Consider the following 25,702-nt stretch of genomic DNA (forward strand, 5'->3'; position numbering starts at 1 on the left):
ACAGGAACTGTGGTGTGTTTGTGGTAGTGTCCTCATTCTGTGGTACATTATGTCCTAAGCACTTCCTCCCAAGTACAGCCATAGGATATTTCTGTGAGATCTTTCTGGCCTAGTCTCCTAGCCCATCATACCCTCTAAACACTCAGCAAACATCCCACAGGGAAAATCAGCCATACATCTGGAGGACTGATAGATTCCAGTTTGTCATACCAGTCCACATATCAGGTGCTCCACTGGTTTGCTTTCACCCAGTAGAGTCTCTGTTATGCCACCCCAGTCTTCAGCCTAGGCTTAGGTGTGACAAATGCTCCCAGGGAAGTAAACAGTTGGCTATTTTAGGTCACCTAAGAAGGCCTCCTCCATCTCTGCAATTTTAGTTCTTTGCTTCCACAGCTGTCTAATGCCATGAAACAGAATTTTTTTATATTTTAAAAATTTGTACATATTTTTAGCTGTTGCAGTGGAAATAATGGCTTTCTGTCATTTACTGTATCCTATCTGGGAACAGAATTCAAACATTTTTAGCAGCTACAAGAAAAATACTAAGCTCTCCAGCCTAGTAATCAAGACTTCACAATCTGATCTCTATCTACGTTTATAGAGGTACACCCCAATCTCTTCAGTTCCTGAAATCCTCAGATGTTTACTGAACAACATTTTATTTTTATTTTATTTATTTTTCTGGCTCTATGTGTTTTTGCTCATTTCATCTTAATTTTTGTGATTTCCCTCCCTTTCCTATAGATCAATACTTACTGGTCTCTAATACATTCTCAGGCTGGACTGAAGTGTTATCTTGCTCAGTCTCAATTTTTGGAACATGACTTGTTCCATTAATTTTCTAGTGAATTCTCCTCCTCCCTAATGATAACACATATTATTTATTTCTAGTATGTCTATTTAGTTTTTATGCTATTATTGCTTTTTCCCCTCAATCATAAAGTATCTAAATGTTAACAAACATGCTCAATTCAAATCTCTGCATTCAGATCTCTATAGGGCCTACTACAGAGCAGAGTAATCCTTAAACATTTATCAAACCAAATACTGGCCTATTTTCATCATTCACATTTCAGTATAAATGACTTTCTAAACTGAGCGTGCTGGGGGCAGATACATTTTTGTCTCATAGAACTGCATCTCCAGAATCTAGATTTACCCTTCTCACCATAGCCCTACAGGGTTTTTTCTTTCTTTCTCATTATCATATTCCCTCTCTGTCTTTCCTCTGTTTCCCAATTCTCAGTGGATAGTGAGAGAGTCTCTTCTCATTGTGACTTATTGCCAGCTACAGACCTATCCTTACATAAATACCTACAAAACCTGCAGTATAATCATCACACAGAATGAATACTGCATTAGCCCTTAGTATTTATTGTCTCATGCTCCCACATCTGGAAATACAATAACCTTTCCTCACGAGGAAAGGTCAGAAGTGAGAAAATCAGAGGCCCAGGAATCCTCAACATTGGATTATAGGGGGAGAAGTATAGAAATCTACAGGAAACCCAGGTAATGAGCTTAGAGAACGTGTGTGTGTATGTGTGTGTGTGTGTGTGTGTGTGTGTGTGTGTGTGTAATAGTCACAGGGAATATCAATATTACTGATATTTTTAAAAAATCTTGTAGGGCAAAAAAGAAAAGAAATTATGATGGTTGTTAAAAGACACAGTTGTTTTCACTAATTTTATTTTATGTCCAATTGTTATGGTAATACATGACCTCCTCTGCATACCAGTAAATACAGAACTGCAATTACTATATGCTGTATTGCATTATAACAATATACTTGTTCACCACGTGCATTGTCTTAAAATTTTGTTCCTTGTGTAGCATCTTATGTGCTCACAGCCTAAAAGATGAAAGCACAATGCTCCTGACCTCCCTCCCCATAGATCATAGCATACTGATAACATGCAATCACTTACACATTGAACCGGTAAGGGTGATATTTAAAGAAAACATATGCATTCAGCTATTGCCTATTTAAACTGTACACCATTGCTTTTGTTGTGGGTGACATCACTTTTATAAATGGGTTTTATATGAGGATATACCTCATATAAAGGTATATGATTCAGCTGTATCACATAATGAATGAAAAGGATATAAACTTAAATATGAAATCACATTATTAAAAATATAGAAATAATATGTACTAACAAGATAGACTTTACTAAAAAAAAGACCCTAAAAGCAATAGAATATTTTAAAATCTGGTTGATTTTTGGGGAGAAACCAGCCCCTTACTCTTCTAAGTCAGTTGCCAATAGAGAAAAGGTATTTTCACACTTCTTCCATGCTGGAAGTCTTGGAGGAGCTGGTCTCCTAAGTGGTGGTCCAACATTGTCACTGGGTGGATAAGCCTATTTTATTGAGTTAAGTATCGGGAAGCATCTGTTTCATCCTTCATGCTGGTCTTTATCACTATAAAGGGAATATATAGTTCTCCATTTGCTAACTCTTCTGCTTTATCAGTTGGTTCAGAACCTAAATCGTGAAGGGAATTGCTATTTATTTGACCTTCTGAAAGACTCAAGTAAACTCAGTAGAGTTTCAGCTCATTCTGGAATGGAAAGAAAGGAACAGTGCCAACTAAATGTGGCATAATGTGGTAAGTGTGACATAATGCTTTTTCAATGACATTCTTTGTTTTTATGGTTGACCCTTGAACAACACAGGAATTAGGGTCACTGAGCCCCTGCACAATTAAAAATCTGCACATAATTTTGACTCCTCAAACTACCAATGGCATACTGTTGATCAGAAACTTTAACAATAGCATAAACAGTCAACATATATTGTGTATATGTATTACAATGCTCTATTCTTTACAATCAAGTAAGCTAGAGAAAAGAAAGTGTTAAGGAAACCATAAGAAAAAATACATTTAAAGGACTGGACTGTATTTATAAAAAAAGAATCTACATTTACTTGGATCCACACAGTTTGAACCACATTGCTAGTGGGTCAACTGTATATGCTTTTAGATATAAAAAATGAATTAAGTGGCTAAATTTAGACAGAAATTCAGGTCTTTTAACTTTCATTCAGGCAAATGGTCCTTTTTTTTTTTTTTTCACTATATAATACTACTTTGACCAAAGCAAAAAAAAGTTTCCTAAGTGGTGGGAACTAATTTTGGCAACACACCAAATTATGCTGTGATGTTGGGTGAAAGTGAGCTTTAGTCTTTTTGGCTCCTTCACCTTTGAAATGGCAAGTTACCTTTATAGGTTGGGACAGTGTCCACCTTCCCTCGTTTCACTTGTTTTCTTTCCAAAGGCCGGACTATGGCCACAGGCTGTACCTTGTAAGAATTAAAATCCCGTTTGTAGGTAGTACCAAGATCAATCGCCCCCTGTTTTGGTTTGTATTCTTCTGGTACAGGGCGAGGCTGTTTGACTATCTCATAAGGACGGTAATCCGATCTGAAACATATAAATTTGAAACATAGCCTCATAGGTTCCTTTATTTCTAATTATTTCAATGCAGTATTGATGTTTTCAAAGTTTCTTTCACTTAGAAAGTCTAAGAAGATATTAAGGTGGTGATAGCTGATAAACTGCTTGAAATACTTTAATTCCTTCATGTCCTATCCACTGACTAAATAGCTTAAGAAATAAGTGTGTCAAAAATCCTAGTTTTCAAACATCATTATTATGTGATCTTTAGTTGATTGGATCTTACGTAAATAAAATCTTTTAGTAACTGCATTTTTTTTCTAACTAGAAGGAAATCTTAGGTGAAAGATTTAATGACTCTAAGAAAAAATTTTAAATGTATCCTGAGTCTACTTGTCAAAATCCTTATTTATCCTACTTGAAGACTAAGCTAAATTTGGACACGCTTCTTACTGAAATCATGCTGCTTCCCACTTATTATTAAATAATCAATTAAATGAATAATCAATGTCTAAACTCTGGCCTTCAGTCATAAGTCACATTCATAGTATAGATGTGATTCTCACTCATCTCTGGATCCTTGAGAAGCCCTGGCCATGAATGAGAGCCATAGTGTAGTCCAGCCACCCCAGGCATTTTGCAGAAGTGGTGCTGCAGACACTGGGGCTGACTGGTGGGGTGAAGATGACTGGCCCAGAGTGACCCGACAGCCTGGGTCCAAATTCACTAGATGCGTGACCTTGGACAACTTAGTTAACCTGTTGAGGCCCCAGTTTTCTTATATATAAACTAGGACAAGCATGTCATCTACCTCATAGGGTTATTTTAAGGACTGGAACACGCACATGCACATACACACGCATACGAGAGCCTGGTACATGGCAGCAGCAAGATGTTAGTTCCTACTATTATGACTACAAGTCTTCAAAACTGCTTTTTTCCTTCTGAACTCTACTGTGTCACTCATTTTGTTGGTTTGAACCATCTTATATTACTATTTCCTATTTACGTCCATAAGCCCCCTAAAGCAGAAGCCTCACTGAGTCCCTCCTCCCATTCACAATGTCCCTTCTTAGACTTGGTGGTTCTTGTTCAACTGGGTCCACATGCTCCGGGCCACTGTCCAGCACAGCGGCTTTCTGAGCATGGCTGAAGGGCCATGGTGGCTTCTTTGTGACTGAGTCCATTTCTCATCTGTCCTGTGGGGCATTCTTCCCCACTCCCTCCGTCTCTGGGAGCCTCTTTCCTCCTGCCTTCATGCTGGTTTCTCCTCAGTCTCTGATGTGGCTGTGACCCCGCTCCTCAGCCATTGAACACTTTAGCTACACACAGTACTGTTCTCCCCCAGTGCTCACCCCTGAAGACAGCTCTACTCTCACTTACAACGTCAGTTACTACCAATAATGACCCACCAACCTGTAAATCAGCTCAGACTTCTGAGCTCCCTACCTGCATTTGCAGTGGCATCTCCAAACTTAACATGCCCCCAGTCCAATGCACTATTTGCCCCTGACAGATGTGGTCTGGTGGCTGGTGGCCCATCATAGGGAAGGGCATCACCATCTCTTCAGCTGTGCAGTGACCAACAAGCACTCACCCTTCACCCCTTAGCTCTCTCCTGGGGCTGCTTCATCACCAGCTCCCGCCACTTGGCCTCCTTTCTCTCTCCAATCTCACCCACCCTTTTCTCCAGGTCATTACCACAACACTCCAAGCTCTCATAATAGCTCATTCAAGTCAGTTCAACAATTCCTAAACTCATTTATATGCATCCACTCTGGTTTCTCTCAAGTCTTTCCTCACCTTGCACCCAAACTGATCCTTTCACTTGGAAATTTGATCAGGTCATGCCGGTCCTCATCTGCCTAGACTCTTACCCCATTCCACACCCCCTCAAAGAACAAGCAAGCACACAAGCAGACAGACAAATGAGAAAGAAAAGAGATGTCCCATGATCTCTTACTGCTCCAATGACACAGAAAAAAATGCATGTGGCCTCCTTCACTAGCTGCCTCCTCTGTGCCCGAGCTGACCTTTTCTGAGAATTTCCTCCTCTCTCTGCTCCTGCCTCCTGCATGCTGCTCATTGTCTGCCATGCATTTCCTTACCCACTTCATCCAGTTAATTGCTTCATCCTTCAGGATTTCACTCATTCCTCTCAATTTCCTGATAAAGTCAAAACTTTTATTCTGGCTCTCAAGTCACCTCATGCCTATTCATAGATTTTTTCCCTGGTGCGATTTTGTACTTATTCTGAGTGATATGTTGCTACCTTCCTTAGACCGCAGCGCCTGTGAGCACAGAGATCATGACTGTTGCTGCTAACTGCTGTATCCCAGGTGCTTAGTGTGGTACCTGACACTAAATAGATGCTTACTAAGTATTATTGAATAGATAAATAGAAGTCACATACCTCTCATTCTCAAGACATCTAAGTTGTTCTTTGCTCTTCCCAAACACCAGCTAGAGGGGAATAGGCTAAAATGCAATCAGGGAGTGGAAGAATCAGGGAGAAGACAGAGAGAAGGCTTAGATGTCTTAGTTTCTCTAGTTAGATTAGTTAAGTGTTAGAAAGTATACCTCCTCACCCAAAGCAACTTTCTATGAGCAGTAATGACTGAATACACTCTTAGACATCAGATATGTCCCCAAACATAGAACATGTCCATAATCATAATTCCAGGGCAGACTTCCTGCCAACTCTGGCACTCACTTTACTGCAACTGTAATGCTATAAAGGATCAAAAATCTTGTCTAGACCTCTGCTCTTTACCCAGTCTCATCCTTTACTATAGAAAAGTATAGAACGATACTTTGTTCTCCCTTGGTACAGATACATCAGCTTTCTGCTGCTTAGTCAACACAGTCAACATGAGGGAGTTAAGGAAAGGTTCCAAACCTCTAGCATAGGGCTCTTGGAAATACTGCTAGTTCCCTGGTCAAAATGTAAAGAAAAGATGCAATGTTTTACTAAGTGTAGAGATGATGATTTAAGAAATGGATATTTTAGTTTTCTTGGCATATTGGACCTTTTGGGAGTTGGGACATCTTTTCTTTTTGTTTGTTTTTTGGGTTTTGCTTTGTTTTTTTTTTGTTTTACTATCAAGGGATACTTGAACAAGTTACCTGACAAACCCAGAATTGAAAAGCAATTGCTTTTTTAAAGAAAGATATGGCAGGTTACACTTAATTATTTTAACACTTAGAACTAGTTAAACACAGAATCTTTATTCAACAAATATGCTTATTGTAGAATTTATTTCAAATCTCCATTATGGATCATTAAGGCATTGAGGAAGAATGTTAAAGCAAGAAAAAAGAGCAACCACTCCCATTTGCTCTGTCCCAATCGATTGTTCAATTTCTTCATCCTATTTGCTATAATCTATATTTTGTTTATTCATTTGAGTTTTTGGTTCTCAATTGCACTTCCACAAGGCTGTAAGCAACAGGAAGGCACAGTCCTTCGCGTCCCACGTCAGACACAGGGAACAGTGCAGTAGTCGGCCCACTTCACTGAATCTGTGGCAACAGAACGACCAGCAATGCTGGTTAAAAATGCAGATTCCTGGGATCCACTCTGTCACCTGTTGACTGTTTTAGGTGGAACTCTGGAATCTGCAATTTTAACCCTTCTGGATGGTTCTAAAGCAATCTGAGGGCTATGGAAGATTTTCAAATCTGTGGAAGAGCTGCACACCTACAGAAGTCAAAGAGAGTCACCAAAGCACTGTTAACTTCAAGGGTTGCCTAAAATGTTAAAGGTAGAAGTACTGGACTAAAAGTTTGGAAGTTTCAACCTTTGCTCATGCAAGTAAAATGAGCTCTATCTAAAATGATATGAAAATGGTAACATTGCAAATTGAAGTTGTTACAGAGCATTTTTAAAACCCCAAATTCCAGAAATCTGATGTATGTGTTCCTTGAAAGCAAGAACCTCTATTTATTGGTCTTATACTTAACACCTAAGATTGTGCCTTGAATATGGTATGCACATTAATAAGGAAAAGAATGCATTTACAAAGATAAAAAATATTTTTTCTTTAAAGAAGCAGCGGGATGCCTGAGTGGCTCCGTGGTTGAGCATCTGCCTTTGGCTCAGGGCGTGATCTTGGAATCCCAGGATCAAGTCTCATATCGGGCTCCCCTTGGGGAGCCTGCTTCTCCCTCTGCCTATGTCTCTGCATTCCTGTGTCTCTCATGAATAAATAAAATGTTTAAAAAATAAAAAAGAAGCTAAGTCCAAATGAGTTTAGGATTAGGATTTCTTTTTTTTTTTCTTTCTTTCTTTTTTTCTTTTGTCATCTATCATCCACTGAATAAACACTGAGTGCCTATTATGCTAGCAGACATTGTGCTAGGTTTCTGGAAATAAAATGCTAAGATGAGAAGGGACAGAGTCCCTCTTTGCATGGCCCTCTGAAATGATAAATAATAGGAAGATGTTTTAGGGGCTTACATAGGGGATTTTATCCAGCCTGAGAACCAGGTACAGTGCCAGCGGCCATCAGAGCACTTTGAGATCTATAGGCTACACAGGCACTAACTGGGGTCATGGTGAGGGAAAATTCCAGGTAAGTAAAATAGTATATTGGAAGGCTCTGTGGCAAGAGAATCCTGATATTTTCAAGAGATGAAAAATGTCCTATGGGATGTGAGCATTAAAGAGCACAGTGACAATAAAATCGAGAAGCAATTAGGGACCAAACCAAGAAGGGATTTTGGTAGGGATTTTTATATATATTAAATATTATGGGAAAGTTTTTTTTTAAAGATTTTATTTATTTATTAATGAGAGACACAGAGACAGAGAGAGAGACAAAAACACAGGCAGAGGGAGAAACAGACTCCATGCAGGGAGCCAACCCAGGACTCGATCCCAGGTCTCCAGGACTATGTTCTGGGCCGAAGGCGGTGCTAAACCATTGAGTAACCGGGGCTGCCCTATTATGGGAAAGTTTAAGTATTTTAAGCAAGGAGGTGATAGGATTAGAACTGCACTTTGAAAAGATCATCTCTGCAGGCTGAAGTATAGGAAACAGATCAGAGATGTCAGACCTAGAGTAGATACAGAAAAAACGGGAAGCTCTTGTATTCCTCCAGTTGGAGGTGACAGTGGAAAGCAGACAGACATGAGAGATTTTAGGTGGTTAAAAAAAAAAAAATCAAGAAAACTTTCTATTTCCTCTTTTCCTTACTTTGTCATTCTAAGTTACTTCTCATCTTTCTGATTTTCTCAAGTTGCAACTCAACTAGTTCCTTGTTTCTTGGTTCAACTTTGATAAACTTAATAGTTCAATTTAAAGAATTAAAAAAAACTTTATTAAGACTGGAAGAGTTGGGAAAAAAATAAGTCAAGCAAATAGTTTCTTAATATTTACTTAAATGTTGTTATTCCTTCCATTTTGCCACGGCATGCTCGAAATTCTTGCTTGGGTTTAAGACTCTGAGGTGGAAGCACATTGCCATATGTAGGATATTTTTCCAAATATTCAGTTGTAGGGCAAGAATGGCCAGAATTTTCATAAATTCTCGTGGTTCCATGTGGACAGTGATGTCGCCTGTGCAAACATAAAAACACTGCAAGATTATTTTGACTTCCCAAAATATTTTATAATAATTGCATCTTAATCAGTCCTTCAATAAGCATAGGATCTCTAAATTTAAAAGCAGCTTTACTAAAACACACACACACACACACACACACACACACAAAACCCTTCTGTTTATTCTGTAGTGGTGTTTGCCAAAACAAGAATAAATTATGGTATGTCCTTTCAGGTGGAAACTCTGGTTTTCCTCTGACAAAGATTTAGCAGGTCTTCTTATACTGAGAAACTGAAAAGCCCACAAGCACATTTCCCAGGTCCCTTGCAGGCAGGTTCCACACAATTGAGCTTTCAACCTGTTGGATGTTCACATGAGACTCTGACTCAGAATGCTACCTGGGGAGAGAGGCAGGACACAGCCCCATTGCTGCAGGATTGTGGGAGAGACAGGGAGGTTGGAGCCAGCAGCCATCCGGCAGCATTCAGCCTTGCAAGGGGGCTTCCTGACCAGCAGCTCCCTGACGTTGGCAGTAAGGAGTGCTTCTGAGGCCTATAGCTTGGCTGCTGCAGGTTCCCGGTTGTTAGTAGAGGCAGCAGCTCCCTTGGCAGCCCAGTTCTGAGATGACATTTCTGGGAATCTTTCCTAAAAATCTTATTTTGAGAACTGTTTCTTCGGTTCTTCAACAGTTCTGTGAGCTATATATACTCCTTTTAAATTCTTCTATTTCTAGACTAGAACACAATAGATTATATTGTCTGTAATGAAGAACCCTGGCCAATATATCATATAAGCTAATATCATGCAGTGGTTAAAGAGAAGGGGTTTGTTCTTGAGGTGCAGCCATTGCAAGATGCAGAGAAAAAGTTGTGGTAGAACAGAATGTATGGTATGGTTTCTCTCTCTTTCCTTTTAAAGAATGTACAAAAATGGTACAAAGGTACAAAAAGCCTTAAAGAACATTTAGTATTTGTGGCGACCAGGATTATGAGGGATTTTCACTATATTCTAGGTTTTTTGCCTTGAATTTGCATACTATGCCTATTTATTCATTTCATAATCAGAAAAAAATAAAAGCTCTTAAACAGAAAAACCCAAGCAAAACACAAAAATCCCGCAATGCTGAAATATGAGGTCAATTTCTCAGTCCTATGTCATTTGGGGACTAAGTGCTAATTATCCAAGCCCATGGAAGGAAGGTTGGATTTGAAGAAAATGCATATGGTCTGTAGATGAAATCATAACCCCCAGGAAGAACACAGGAGAGATAAGCAGCTTTGCTTAGAGGCTGCTGGACAGCAAGAATTGCCGTGCAGGGAAGAGTGAAGAGGTGGTGTCATAGGCTGTTCAGGAAAATTCAAAGTGAGAGGAGTCAAGAAATTCAGGATTATCAGCTGACAATGGAGGCTTTGGGAAAGTGCTGAAGTGATTTAGTATCACATCTGGTCTTTTGGAAAAATCAGGGACAGGGTACATAGGTCATACATGCAGGTTCTGATTTGGGTGCACTGGAGTTACAAGAATCAAGTCAAAGCTTTGGAATTTCTCATTGTTCTTAGTTTTATTTTCCATCAAAAACATTCATTCATACTATAACAAAACAATTAAGAAATACTGAAAAGCTTATAAAGGAAAGCAAAAGTCTCCTGTCCCAATGTTTCCAATCTCTAGAAACAACTTTCTGACAATCTCTTTTTAGTTTTTTTGGAGGCTACATCTGCTTTTTATTTTTTCTTTTTAGTAAGCTTTTAACATCTTGATTTATCCACTTAAATTTTACAAAAGTTCAAATCCTAACATAAATGTGACAGATTTTATTGATACCATTCCAATACTCACTTCCCACTGCTACATGATCATTCTTTCATTGTGGGGAATCTACATGCTTCTAATATTTATTTAGCAAATACTTACTTAATTCCTAGGCCAACAGTGAAGCTAAAGGAGAAGACTGTGTTTACAGGAGCTGGGAAGTTGTTAGGCAGGACTCCCAGACCAATCCTTGGTTTCTAGGTGAAGGCTACTCCCTTCTCAGGCAGATCCCTAGGGGTCACTGCCTGGAGGGGACGGGGACAGGGTCAGGGATGAACGGAGAGGGAGCGGGGGCACTGTCTGGAGGGGACGGGGACGGGGTCAGGGATGGACGGAGAGCGGGCGTGGGCACTGCTTGCTTGGAGGGGACGGGGTCAGGGATGGACGGAGAGCGGGCGTGGGCACTGCTTGCTTGGAGGGGACGGGGTCAGGGATGGACGGAGAGGGAGCGGGAGCACTGTCTGGAGGGGACGGGGACAGGGTCAGGGACGGACGGAGAGCGGGTGGGGGCACTGCCTGGAGGGACGGGACAGGGTCAGGGATGGACGGAGAGGGAGCGGGGGCACTGTCTGGAGGGGACGGGGACAGGGTCAGGGACGGACGGAGAGCGGGTGGGGGCACTGCCTGGAGGGACGGGACAGGGTCAGGGATGGACGGAGAGCGGGCGGGGGCACTGCCTGGAGGGGACGGGGACAGGGTCAGGGACGGACGGAGAGCGGGTGGGGGCACTGCCTGGAGGGACGGGACAGGGTCAGGGATGGAGGGAGAGCGGGCGCGGGCACTGCCTGGAGGGGACGGGGACAGGGTCAGGGATGGACGGAGCTGCAGGTGGAAGGAAGCAAGGCAGGGTTGAGCGCTCAGGGACCTGCATCGCCCTACTCCTGTGGAGTCCCAGGGGGTCCGACCCTCCCCCTCCCCCGCCACGCCCCAGGCCCCAGAGGACCGGTGCCCCTGCGCCCCCACCTCCGCCAGCGGGCCCGCGCTCAGGGCGCACCGGGCCGCGGGGTCGGCAGCCGACACATTCAGCCCGGTAGCGGGCGGGTGCGGGGCGAGCGTCCGCCTCCCTGGGCTCCGGGGGCGCCCGCTCCGGGGTCCGGCCACCCCGCCCGGCCGCCGCCCCGCCGGCCCGCCCTTACCCGCAGGTGCAGATCTGACACAGACACCGGCTCCTCATGCTCTCCGCCCGCAGCGGCCGCCCCGCGGGCTCTCAGCACCTGCAGCTTCCGCGGCGCCCACGGTCGTCAGGGCAACCGCGGACGCCCGGGAGACCGACGCGGCGCCCGCTTCCGGCTTCCGGCTTCCGGCGCGTCCGACGCGCGCGGGTCAGAGGTCGTGCGCCCGCCAGCCCCGCCCCCGGCGCGCGCGTCCGGGTCCGCAGGGCAGTCGGCGCGTCCCGTCCGCGCGGTGTGTCGGGCTGCGGGCTGAGCGGGGCGGCGGGGCGGCGGCGGCGGCGGCGGCCGGTGAGTGCGGGCCGGTGAGTGCGGCGTCCTCCGCGGGCTGCGGGCGGCAGCGCGGGGGCGTGGCCGGGGGCCGCGAGGAGCCCCGGCTGGGAGCGGCCGCCGCGCAGAGCCCTCGGGTCCACCCGGGGCCGCCGCCTCCGTGGGCTGTGGGCCGCGATCGTGAGACGGCGAGCGCGGGGCCCCCGGGAGGTGAAGGGAGGGCGCCCGGGGGGGGCTGCGCTCCGGGAGCCCTGCAGTGCACCTGCTCGGTGAGGGCGCGCGTGGGCCGGGCCGGGGGCGGGGCGGGGGCGCGGGGGCCGGAGTGCGGGAGGGAGGGAGCGGCCGGGGTCCCGGCTGGGTCCTCGCGGTGCGGCGGGTCCCCGGGGGCAGGCGTGCTGTGACCTCCGCTCGGGTGCTCACCTGGGCCCGGACCTGGGCGCGACCCGGGCGGCGTGCGCTTGAGCAGACAGGCCCCGGGTTCCTTCCTGGCGAGCCCTGTCGGGCCCCCACGTTACAGGGGAAAATTAATAGTTTAGGCCCGATCTTTAGCGCGTGTGCTCTTGTGATACACAGGAAATCAGGGACCATGGTGCTCAATAGTTTGGAGAAGATGATTCACCTGCAGAAAAACACTGCTAACATCAGGAACATCTGCGTGTTAGCTCACGTCGACCACGGTAAGAGTCCTTCTTTTTTTTTTGTTATGTTAATGAGGTGGCTTTTGTTTTTTTTGTTTTTTTTTGTTTTTTTTTTTAATTTTTTAATTTATTTTTTATTGGTGTTCAATTTACTAACATACAGAATAACCCCCAGTGCCCGTCACCCATTCACTCCCACCCCCCGCCCTCCTCCCCTTCCACCAGCCCTAGTTCGTTTCCCAGAGTTAGGAGTCTTTACGTTCTGTCTCCCTTTCTGATATTTCCCACACATTTCTTCTCCCTTCCCTTGTATTCCCTTTCACTATTATTTATATTCCCCAAATGAATGAGAACATATAATGTTTGTGCTTCTCCGACTGACTGACTTCACTCAGCATAATACCCTCCAGTTCCATCCACGTTGAAGCAAATGGTGGGTATTTGTCATTTCTTTTTTTTTTTTTTTTTTTTAATTTTTATTTATTTATGATAGTCACAGAGAGAGAGAGAGAGAGAGGCAGAGACACAGGCAGAGGGAGAAGCAGGCTCCATGCACCGGGAGCCTGACGTGGGATTCGATCCCGGGTCTCCAGGATCGCGCCCTGGGCCAAAGGCAGGCGCTAAACCACTGCGCCACCCAGGGATCCCGGGTATTTGTCATTTCTAATAGCTGAGTAATATTCCATTGTTAAGAGTCCTTCTTAAAGGGCTTACTTTCAGTAATGAAGCGGGTGTGTCTCCGCAGGTGTGGGAGGAGCGAAGCTGTGGGCAGGTGAGACTGATGAAAGCGAGTATGGCTTTGCAAGTTTACTGCGAGAGACGCAGCCATAAAGCCCTTGAAATGAACGTGGCTAACTAGTGCTTAGCATTCTTCTGTGTAGTGTATTTCATTGCTTTTTGTTTATTTATTATTTTTAAGATTTTATTTATTTTATTTTAGAGAGTGTGAGCGTGCAAGCAAGGGGAGGGGGAGAATCCAAGCAGACTCCCTGCAGGGCTTGATCCCAGGACCCTGAGATCATGACCTGAGCTGAAACCGAGAGTCAGATGCTCGACCACTGAGCCACCCAGGTGCCCCTGTGTAATTTTTTTTTTTTTTCCTCTTAATGAGAACTTGAGTTTTGGTTAAAATGAACATCTTTGGAATGGATTTGTAATATAAAAAGTCTGTAGTGTTGACATAACGTCTTCAGAGCCTGTGTTATGTGATTCTATTTAACTCATCACGTATTTAGTGAACATCTGTTAAACTCCAGTTATTTTGCTACTTTTGTCAGAAGATAGGAGCTTACAAATAGGGCAGCAGTGGAGCTCTAGAGGAGATTTGGGGTTGAAGCCGCACAAGATGAGGGGCAAACTGGACTCTGAGGGGTAGGAGAACTGGAGGATCGGGAAGGCAGGAATGGGTTAAGAAGAGGCATCTTCATGCTGTATTTGGTTTTAAAGGTGATCCTTGAAGGTGAGGCACACATTCCAAGTGGGAATAGCATCAGAAGGGAAGAAGGAGACATAGGCCATGGGAAGGGCAGAGATAGCTAATGGACAATGTGTGTGCTCCTGACAGAAAAGCTGCTCTTACACCATCGCATTTCTTCCTGCTCTTGACTTCAGACTCCTTCTTAGTTCAGGTAGCCACAGCATGGTGATAGGAACAGGTGTGTGAAGATATCTTTACCATCCTGAAGGTGAAGAGGCTGGCTGGGTCATAGCTCGGAGAGCCCTTCATGCCAGCTGGAGACCAAGGTCAGGGTTAAGGGCTCTAGCCCTGGAGGTAGACAGCTGGGGTTCAAACTCCAATTAAGTCACAACTGGGCACCAGGATCAGGGTTAAGGGCTCCAGCCCTGGAGGTAGACAGGCTGAGTTCAAGCTCCATTTAAGTGACAGCTGGGCACCAGGGTCAAGGTTAAGGACCCCAGCCCTGGAGTTAGCCTGAATTCAAACTCCTTTTCAAGTCACTTCGCCTTTTTGAGTTTTGACATGCAATGTCTAGACTGAAAGGAAGATCTTACCTACTTAACAGGATTGTGGGGATTAAATGAGGTAATAACGAGAAGCCCTTGGCAAGTACGCACTTTATTGTGAGGATGATCATTAACATTTATTCTTAGGGAGTAGGGAGCCACTGGGAGAACAAAACAAAGCAGGGGTGTTGTAATCAGCACGTTAGAAAGATGAGTCTGGTGGAAGTATTCAGTATGCACTGAAGGCAGACATTAGTGAGGTGACTGTTGCCACTGGTGTAGTAGCTGAAAGGCAGTAGTGTGGGAACTGGGAGGAGAAGTAGTGGGTCACTATGCAGGTGAAGCCAGCTGAGCATGAGCAGTGTGTACAGGTCCAGTCACTGACCCCTGCCCTAGGAGTTCTTATAATTTGCTTACACGTTGAGGATGAGAGGTTTGATAAAAGTATTTTTTCTTTTGCTTTGTGAATTAAATCACATGGCAGGTCAGTGGTGTCTGGCCCTAGGAATATAGCAGAGTGCTGAAAGATAGTGCTTTCTGGGTGCTTAACACTCTAGGGGATACATGCTTGCCATCCTGAGAATGAATTCTGCTCCACTGAATAGTAGACAAGTGATGCTCTAGGATTGTGCTAACACATAAGATGCATGTGCCAAGTGGACAACACATTGTTAAAGCTCTTCAGTGCTCCCAAGATTGCTTTCTGGTTTGTACTGTTAACAGATTCCATTGCTTTGCTGAAAGTTTTAGAGTTTTAGGACTTGTTTGTCTTAAAGACAAGACCCTCCTTTTGCTACTTCAGTCCAGCTGCAGTAACTATGTAAGCAGTGTTCTTTAAACAGAGTTATCTGTTTATACCAGTTTAAATTGTGTAGACTTCATAAAATCTTTTATGAAATTGTACTTGAATATACCAAGACTTTTTTATTACAGAGTAGATCCCTAGGTTTAGTATGGATTGCAAGTAGCTTTGGGAGTAGATGTAGGGTAGCTGATGCCCTCCATGGGCTTGCTCACTATAGGACTAAGAGCCAATTTCCTGAAATTCTTTGCAAAGTATTTTCTTAAGACACTTTAACCCGCAAATACCAGCTGAGGCCATATCTGGGGGCATGTGGCAGAAGATTATATTCTCTTGTTTCTTGGTGGTGGTTTACCCAGTCTGCCATTCAGAGACAAAAATGAGCGCTCTGCTATTGTTTTGTCATTCTGAGCTGTCAAGAGTTTAAATTAATAGCATGGTCAGTGTTATGGATATCAGATGATTAATAATTATGATAAACTAAAAAGAAAAAAATAATTATGATAAACTAGGTGAAATTCTTGTAAGACCGATTATTCTAACTCTGCAAATGTTTGTAATCTAGATGTTCTGTCTTTTGATTGGCATGATGGTTTGTCTCATCACCTAGGAGTCTGCATTTGACTCTGTACATGATGCCTCCATTACTGAAAAGTTCTACGCTGGGGAAAAAAAAAGTTGCTTGACAACTTTTCACGTGAGGGTGATGCGATCCCTAGGAGTGGAGATAGAAATTACAGCACTTTGAGCGCTAGTGTCTGTGTCCTTCCAGATGGTATTCTGTTCAGAAGTCTAAATGCTCATTAGGTCTTGCTTCACTCACTATAGGTAAATAGGAAATCTTTGTGAAACCAGTTCTCATGGTCAGAAGTTAACTCTGAGGATGCAGTGCATCTCCTTTCCTTTTAGAAAAAGAAATCGATTTGAATTAATATTGTTATCTTAACAGGAAAAACTACTCTAGCTGACTGTCTTATATCCAGCAATGGAATCATTTCTAGCCGCCTCGCAGGCAAGGTAAGTTGTTTTATTTGATAAATACTTGTTGCCTTTCAATAAATGTTAGCTGTTTACAATGTGATGTGTTCTTAGAGATCCTAAAAAAGTGTAAAGCACAATTTGTGTGTCTAAGAAGCTGCTAAAAGTTCTTTTTATATGGCCTTATATGAATATTTTATAAATGCCAAAATAAGATTTTGCAACAAGTCTAATGAGAGCCTGGCACAATTGTGGAAGATTTCACAGAGGATGAGATTCTTCACGGGGATGAGTTGTGTTTTGAAGAGAAGACGGAGAAACTGTCAGGTGGGGGGATAGGGGGGATAAAATGCATCAAGGCTAATTGGTGTGTTGTGCTTGATCTGAGAGGAACACTTGCCCAGAGACCCCTGGGGGAGGAAGAGTGCTGGTGGAGAGAGTGTAACGCATCAGAGAAGAACCTGAAGGCTGACTTGAGTACCAAGAGGGGACTTCTGAAGTCTGAGAGTCATGGTGAAAGGACTGTTTTGGAAAATGAAATTAAAGAGCTGTTTGTTTTCAGCCATGAGTAGGAGGACATAGAATAAGTTACTGGCAGTAGGGAACTGGAGATATTCCTTCCCTTAATGCATTTAGGACGCAATCAGCAAAATTTATCGAGTGATGGGAGAGGAGAGGAAGTAGAGAAGTAGAAATGAATTGAAAAGTAGCTAGAGGAGGCAGGTGGTGCACAGAGGGCCGAGGAAACCAGGCTGAGCAAGATGAGCAACTGCTTGTGTTTCCTCCACCTGAGAAGTTAGAAAAGCACGTGATAGCTGTAAAGTAAGTAGCTGGAAACAAATAATAAAGCATACATTAATGAAGTGGAAAACAAATATTTTATAGAAAAGATCGATGAAGCTGAAGTTAGTTCTTGGAAAAGATTAATATAACCAGCACATATGGTTGGTAATGGTGGACACGGGTCATCACACATGTAAAGAGCGAACTCTGATGTAAACGAGGGACTTTGGTTCCTAGTCACCTATCAGTACTGGTTCATTACATGTAACCTACCCGCTAACACTAACACACGGTGTGAATAATACGGAAACGTGTGAGTGTTAGGGGTGGAGTTTGCGAGACTCTACTCTCTGATCTGTTGTTCTGTGGACTTAAAATTTCTCTAGAAAGATAGTCTGTTGAAAAATATTAGCAATATAATTTCTGGTTATCTTTTAACAAGAGTGATAAATAGCTAGTGAAACTGATCAAGAAGGAAAGGAAGGAGGAAAAGGTGCGAGTTGCTAGGAAAGGAAGTGCTGCAGGGATGGGGGAGGCACGAGTGGGACATGGTGAGCTGCGCTGCCCAGCAACAGACTTAAAGATGGAGAGCTGGGACTCACCACTGTGAGGTCAGGAAGAGAGAGAAAGCAGTCATTCAAGAAACAGGATTTGTTGGCAGAAATCTTTCCACAAAGAAAAAGTCCACATGGTTTAATTTTCATTCTACCAGACATTGAGGGAACACATGCTCTAGCTCTACCTGAACCATTCGATATCACAGGAGAGAGGAGGCAGGGAGTACTCTCCAGCTCCCCAGACAATGGCATTACCTTGATCCCCGAAGTCAGCAAGGATAATACAGGATGGGAAAATCTCATGACAGCTGTTGTGATGGGTGATACAAGAGTTATAATCATTATTAAGAAACAGGATCTGGAATTGTATAAAAAGCTAGTTTTTCATAGCTAAATAGAGTTTATTGCAGAGACTTGAAGATTGGTTTAACACATTTCATCATATTAACAGATTAAAGGTAAGAAAGTCATGGTCATTTCAGTAGATGTAGGAAACATAGAATTTAACATCCTTTTTGATGAAACCTCTTAGCAAAGTAGGCATAGAAGGAATTTCCACAATCTGACAGTATTTACAAAAAGTCCTGCACCCTTAGTGATGAAGTATTGACATTTTTGCATTTGTATTCAGGAATAAGGCAGGGCGCTCTTTTTCCTTTCTGCTCATTGTGTTACAGCTTCTGCTCTACACCGCCCTGGAGGTTCTGCTGCAACAATAAAGCAAAATAAATAAATAAATAAATAAATAAATAAATAAATAAATAAATAAATAAAGTTTTAGAAAAGATGCTATGACTTTGTAGAGAACTCAGAAAAGTATACAGATAAACTGGTAGGATATTAATAAGAATTTAGCAAATTTCAGGATATAAAAGTCATTGAAAAGAGTATACATGAGCAATAAGCAGAAAATATAATACTTACATAGCATAAAAGATGTACCTGTACCTGTGAGACACTGAAGAAAATGTAAATAAATAGCTAGATCATGTTCACAAGTTGTTGGACTCAGTATTTTTTCATGTTGATCTATAAGCAGTTCTTGTAAAAATTTCAGCTTTTTAAAAATGTGAGTATGATACACTTTTTCTAAAATCATGCAGGAGAACAAAGGGCCAGTAATAGCCAAGACACATCTGAAAAAGAGTGGGATGTGCAGTGTGTCTTACTAGATAACAAGACTTACTATGAACCTACAACAGCTTGTAGATTGCAGTTGGCTGAGGGATAAAATTGACTCATGGCCCAGAATAGCAGGCCTAGAAACAGGGATCCTAATTTATCACAGAGCTGGCATTTCTGATCTGGAGGGAAAAGATGAGCTTCCTCATACGTTGTCCTTAGATGGTTGGTTTATATGTGGAAAATAGATAAAATTGGACCTCTACCTGTGGAGTAGCATGTAATTACATACCAGTAGCATGTAATTAAAATACTCATGTGAGAGGCAAAATTATAAAACTTGTAGAAAATAATGTAGGGCAATACTTTTATGACCTTAAGAGAAGATTTATAGAAGACAGAAGTACATACCATTACGTGTGTTTGATCAACTCAACTACATTAAAACTTAAGAACATCTATTTTTCAGGAGACACCGTAAAGAGAGGGAAAAGACAAGCCTGTTAACTGGAAGAAAATAATGACACATAATTGACAAAGGTCTAGTATTCAAAGGCTATAAATAACTCAGTCTAAAACAACAAATCTGTAATACAACCATTAAAAAGATGGACAAACATCTTGAGCAAGAAACTCACAGTAAACTCATAGGATACTCAACCCTGTTGATAATTGGAGAGATGTAAATTAGAAAAATATTATCATCCATCTATTTTAAAAAAACAGCCTGACCATTTCAAGTGTTGCCGAGGTGGCCAAGCAGGACAGGCACTGATCCACTCTTTAGAGTGCAGAACAGTACAGTCTTTTCAGAAAACTGTGGAAATAGCTAGTAACGTAGAAGATGGGTGCATTTAATAACTCAGAAATACCACTCCTGGGTAGTCTACCAAGAGACAGACACCCATCTGTTAATGACAGCTCAGGGTTAGTTAGAAAAACTAGAATCAGTCTACTTGTCCCATCACGAACGGCATGGATGAACAAGGCGTGGTGGATTTGTGTAGTTCAGTCCTACTGAATGAATTATGACTGTATCTGTCAGTATGGATGAATCTCAGGAATCTGAATTTGAGCAGAGATAAAGTGATAGTACCATATGTGTATGTGTGGTGCATGTATGTACATATGGGTATGTGTGTATATGCACATATGTGTACATATATGTATGTATGGGTGTGTGTATGTATGTGATATGTAGGTATAGAAAGTGTGATTCCACTTGTATGAGGCTTAAAACCTGCAGCTCTAAAATATATATATATTGCTTAGTGATATACTCATTTTTACAAATTATAAAGCAAGTGAATGAACAAGGTAAAATTTAGGATAGTGGTTGCCTCTGACCGGGGCGTAGAGGGACGTTAACATAAATCTTTTTTTTCTTTCTTCAATAGAATGGCACACACACTGATGTTCACTGTGTTATTCTTTTTGCTGTGTATGTTTTATATCAACTCAGTACTTAAAAATACACACATGTAGAAGAATGACCAGGGCCTGAGACTTTGGAGGAAGACCTCAGAGTTCAGAGAGGGGAAGGGGAGCTGGCACTACCATCTCATGAGATAGGAAGGGAGTTGGAGATTTCAGACTCCTTGAAGAATCTCATGTGCCCATGTGTACACACCTACACACAAGGGTCAGTAGCTATGTCTGTCTAATGCCACACTGAATCAGAAAGATTGAATGTTAAAAAGGATTGTCGTGTTTGGCCAGAAGTCATTTGTAGCTTTTAGGCATTTGGTTTTGCCAGAGCTGCGGGGTTGGAAGGCTGTTGGAAGATTAAGGAATTAATGTGGGATGAATAAATGTGGCAATCCCACATCAGTACATTTTTCCTAAGGCTTTTGATTGAAAGGAGTAAATGTAAAAGTGAAGAATTTTTCAAAGGAGTAACAGTGGAGAGAAGTAAGGCAGGGCAAAGGAAGGTGGTCCTGGAGACGGAGTTAGGAAGTTAGGCGCGTAGGTCTGAGGGGGTACAAGGAGGTGGTTGCCCTGTATGTGAAGTCCCGTCAGTGTTGATGCACTGCGTAGCCCAGAGAAAAAGACGTGGGCCCTTGTTCATGGCATTAACACTGAACGCCATCAGCTAACTGGTGATATTATAAATATCGTCCATCATGCCATTCTGTTTTTAAAAATGTGTATAAAATCTGCTAATTTGGGGAAAGGAGTGCTTCTAGAGAGCTTCTGTTTCAGTCTTTGCTTGGATTTTGTATGAGTAGGGAAAGACAGGCTCTGCTCTGCATGAGTAGAAGGAATTCCCCCGCATGCTACTTTCTGTATGAATGTGTGGTACTGGAACACATCTGGATAGTTCTCCAACCCTTCCCCACTTTAAAAAGAAGACCAGGGGCTTTTAGTTTAAAAATTATGTGTTTAAAGCAGAAGTCCCAACTCAGTCCATTTTGATGTTAACATTTTAATTCCTTGGGAAGTAAGGATGCGTATGTTGCATTTTTACAGTTAAGGTACATGGACAGCAGAGAAGATGAACAGGTTCGAGGGATCACTATGAAATCCAGTGCCATTTCACTACATTATGCAAAAGGTAAATCTGTGTTTTAAAGAAAAATAGTTTTGTCTTTTCAGTGTCCTTCTTTCTCTTTCTGAATTAATTGTATGCCTCAGTTTCTTTGCTTTATATCCCACAAATTTCATTCTGGCCTCCAGATCTGTTGTCAGAGACAGGCTGTGCAGACTTGGATGCAGATGGGGACCTCTGACTGGCTTGAGGGCAGAAGAACTGGCAGTTCACACCTGCCCCCCATCCACCCAGGTGATTGTAAGGATTCCTTCACAAGGATGGTCAAGAGTCTCAGGACTTTGCTGGCTCAGCCGTAGTGTTCCATTTCCTGGCTGGATCCTTCCTTCCTATGGCCTCAGTATTGGATTTAAAATCTTATTTATTTAACTGGGTTGCCATGACCGTGACAACTTGCTATCCTCAAACCAAGATATCATTTTACCAGTAATACTTGCAGGAATTTATGTGACAGAAGTAGTCATACAAGTATGTGAGAGAGGGGTGTGTGTGTGTGTATATATACACACACACACATACATATTCAGTGATAGTCACTGAAAAGTTTGTCTTAGTGGAAAAAAAAATACCAACAACCTTTATGTCTGTCTGTGGAAATGGTCAAGGACACTGATACATCCTTGCCAAGAAGAGCATAGAGCTCTTCTACACCTGTTTGATCTACATGTGATAATACAGGGAATATATGTTGAGACAATAAGCCAGTTGCAGAGTAAATGCTTGTATGAGAAGAGCATGTCTTGATATTATATGTGTAGATAAAGAAGTCTGGAAGGATACACACTACAACCTCACACCAGTTACCACCAGGGGTTCAGTTATGTGAAATGTACATTGTCTAGAATATGTATTTTTGTACTATTTGGAAATTTTACACAAAATGTGTATTTTTATAATTAGAAGAAAATAATAAAGATGTATTTCATTTCCCTAAGCGACTGATCTGTGGTTCATCTTTCACAGTGGCCTGTGTCTGTCACTGACATAAGGGACATTCTGTATGAGACACGATTATATTCTCTTTGATGTCAGACTTCAAAATATTTTTGTATGAAACCAGTCTAGAAGCTCTTAGGCATTCTCGATGAATTCCTAAAATTTAATATTTAAATTAATGCCTCATTTTGTTTTAAAATTAACTTTCACATTTTAAAGAGTGTGTCCTTCTTGCGTGGCATGGGTCAATGCTCAGTTTATTTATCATCTCCCCCTATTTTTATAGACCTCAAGAGATTTGTAGTCTTCCTTTGTCCACACTCATACCATTACTCTGTTTTTATTTGATAATTCCTCCATTTGTCAGTTTTAGTTGTCTCTGTATTTTCGGTTCTCCCACTCCCTTTTTTAACTGTTTACTGAAACAGCATTATTGGAGCGATATCTCCTAGGAATTGAAGCCAGATGTTGATTCTGGATCCAGCATGGCCCTGGAGACCATCAGTACAAGTTAATGGATCTTCTCTCTGGAACTCCACTGCTCTCCTTGGGTTTCAGTCTCTGTCTTTTTCTCTGTTACCCTGTAAGTCTTTTCTCTATTTCATAGCTTTTACCTACTCTTAGTGTCCCCATCTTCATAAACTCACTTTGCCCTGACCTCTCAACTCCTGTTTTTTTATTCCATTTTCATTGCTTACTGCTGCTTTCTCTTGTGTTTCTGATCACATATTCCCAGGAGCAAGATGTGGCCCAGCTTATCTTTTTATGTCAGGCCCTAGCAGAGGTTGTGCCAATGGACTGACCACCCTTGGGTTGGATGGTCACCTTCTAGTCTGATAAGTGGTGATTGGAGTGGAGTCATAGAGCATCAAATGTGTCTCTGTGAACATGATGGCCTAGAGGGGGCTTTGGTGGAGGCAGCTGTCACAACTGACGATTGGTACAGAACCTTCTTTTCCCAGTATACAAAATGTAGCTAGAATTTGGGGATCTTTAGTGAGGCACATGCTCTCAGAACACCTCTGAGATGAGATACGTTCTTATCTGTATCTCAGTACTCATTTGCTGCAAGAGGGTATTCCTGCTGTGAAGGTGGGACAGTCTGAAGGGGATCTCCTCTTGGAGAAAGGAAACCTGATGGTTGAAGAAACTCTACAGGTGATTTTTATTTCCCTGTGTCTCCCCTCTTTCATGCTTCTTCTGAATAATCCATTAAGAAGCTCTGTGCTAAATGTCAATCAAGTCCCAGTCTGGTTCTGACTCCTAACTGGCTTTCAAAAATTTTTTCAGATCCATATTTGGATTGAAAGAGAGGGTGTTTTTCTAGTTTGAAGTAAACAAATAAGCTTACAAACCTAGGTACATTATCGAAGGTAATACTCTATCTTAGCATTTCTAGGGACCTGGTTCTTCCTTGAGGAAATGGAGCCTCATCTTTACCGTTGTGATCAAAACTTGCTACAAATATTGGGACCATATTGTGAAGCCTCATTATTTCTCTGTTTCTTACTTCTCTCTCTGTCCTTCCCACAAGGATACCATCCATTCATCTGGGGATTTCAAGGGTTAGGAAACACTATACATTATACATTCTATTAAAAAGTCCTAAGGATTCCTTTGAATCCTTTAACCTAGAATTCAGATAAAGATGAGAGAAGTGTCTTTAAATGGGTCAAATAATTTGAAATTCTTGGAGTATTCTTCGAGTAGTTTCAAGGCATATTGCTGCCATTTCTACCACGTAGCCATTCTTTATACCGGTGAGTAAATATTACTGTTGCAGAACTTCTGAAATGAAGTGTTCAATCCAACTCGTCTTTTTAAAAATTCTAAATACATTTACATATTTGTATGTATTATAGAAAATTCAGTATGTTACAGAATATACAGTAAAACACAATGAAATAAAGATCACTCCTAAAAAAAAAATCACTCCTAGTTTTACCATATTATGTTTTCAGGTTTTACATCTAATCCAGCCATAATTGTGTATATGTGCATGCATATGCACACAAGTTGTGAGGTAAATGTCTAATTTAATTTTACCCCCAAATAATTAACTGCTTATTGCAACACAAGTCAAATGTAATTATTAAGTACTACATTATTAGCTCTTGACATGGTGTTGGTGTTGACACCTCTACATGAGCAAGGCAGTCTGGAGAGTGAATTAATTGTACCCACCCCTGAAATACCACCATCCCCCCCCCCTAAAAAAAAAAAAATCCCCAGGTGGGGGCAGATGCCATTCAGCTCCAGATGATTGATGCTTTGTGGGAATCTGTTTTTTTTTTTTTAATTGGCTTTGAGATTTTGGTTAAAATCTTCTAATTTTTAAGCTATTGGCAACTTATTTAAAGATGTTTAAAACACAATGTAGAACAAATTGCAGTGGGTATTTAACTTAGAGGCTTTCTGTTTGTGATGTGAGGCATACAGGCTAAAGGCCTGGTTTGGCAAGACACTCAGGATTCATCCACGAGGCAACTGTGTGGGGCCTAGAGGCTGAAAGTGGGCAGGGCTTTCTGCAGGTACCCTGGTCCTGATCCCCAGAGACAAGGCCCAGGGGAAACCAAGTTGCGCCCCCACATTCACCCATGGCTGGCAGGCACTGGAAAGTCTAATGTCTTAGACACAGTAATTTCCCTTTCCTTCTGGAAATGTGAACTTTAACCCCTGGTCCTAATTATTGTCCTGCTGATGGGACTGAGGCTAGGAGGGAGGGCTTCCATTGTCCATCCTTTATTTGACTGAAGGTCAGACTTTTTACTCTTAAGATAATGCTTTTCTTTTGTGAAGCATTCCGTTGATGCCAGCTGTAAGAAAGTGGGTATGTGATGGTTTGATTCTGAGCTGGGTGCCTCATATACATGATTTCATGTATAATCCTCATAGCAACCTCGTGAGATGGATGCTACCCTGATTTGACATACATACAGAGTGGTATTCATGGAGTTTCAGAAACTTTCCTGGGGACAGAGTGGTTAGCATGTGGCAGTGGTCCTGGGAATCAGCTGATTCCATCTCCAGCTTGTTCACTTGGACCAGGAGTCTCTTCGAAGTTGGTCAGTCCAGACCATGGCTCATGGCTCCTGAAGTGTGCCTCTTTGCTGTGCACAAGGGAGTGCTGGGGGTCGTACAGACATCTTCGTGTACCCAGCAGTGTCCACATCC

At 42.4% G+C, this 25,702-nt stretch overlaps 2 protein-coding genes across 6 annotated transcripts in view; one reads left to right on the top strand and one right to left on the bottom strand.

Moving 5' to 3' along the window:
- SAXO2 (stabilizer of axonemal microtubules 2) overlaps positions 1 to 12,065 on the bottom strand; it is a 40,044-nt gene extending 27,979 nt beyond the window's left edge. Inside the window, exons 1-4 of one of the 3 annotated variants that reach the window (XR_007409894.1) lie at positions 10,866 to 11,016; positions 8,786 to 8,965; positions 5,818 to 5,882; positions 3,229 to 3,431 (exon numbers count right to left, since the gene is read on the bottom strand). Coding sequence is in view for 2 of the 3 variants with exons in the window: in XM_025436864.3 (XP_025292649.1) it covers positions 3,229 to 3,431; positions 8,786 to 8,965; positions 11,900 to 11,937 (421 nt within the window). In the remaining variant the exon portion in view is untranslated. Of the gene's footprint in view, positions 1 to 3,228; positions 3,432 to 5,817; positions 5,883 to 8,785; positions 8,966 to 10,865; positions 11,118 to 11,899 lie in introns of those variants that run through there. The other 2 variants (XM_025436864.3, XM_025436865.3) reach the window with 2 other exon arrangements.
- A 61-nt stretch (positions 12,066 to 12,126) lies between these two features.
- EFL1 (elongation factor like GTPase 1) overlaps positions 12,127 to 25,702 on the top strand; it is a 120,120-nt gene continuing 106,544 nt past the window's right edge. The window contains exons 1-4 of one of the 3 annotated variants that reach the window (XM_025436920.3): positions 12,127 to 12,237; positions 12,776 to 12,879; positions 16,554 to 16,621; positions 21,514 to 21,598. In XM_025436920.3, the coding sequence (XP_025292705.1) occupies positions 12,789 to 12,879; positions 16,554 to 16,621; positions 21,514 to 21,598 (244 nt within the window). In that variant the 5' untranslated portion in view covers positions 12,127 to 12,237; positions 12,776 to 12,788. Of the gene's footprint in view, positions 12,238 to 12,775; positions 12,880 to 13,796; positions 13,912 to 16,553; positions 16,622 to 21,513; positions 21,599 to 25,702 lie in introns of those variants that run through there. The other 2 variants (XM_025436919.3, XM_049108514.1) reach the window with 2 other exon arrangements.

This window comes from Canis lupus, chromosome 3 (assembly GCF_003254725.2).
Source record: "Canis lupus dingo isolate Sandy chromosome 3, ASM325472v2, whole genome shotgun sequence".
NCBI classification, from domain to species: domain Eukaryota; kingdom Metazoa; phylum Chordata; class Mammalia; order Carnivora; family Canidae; genus Canis; species Canis lupus.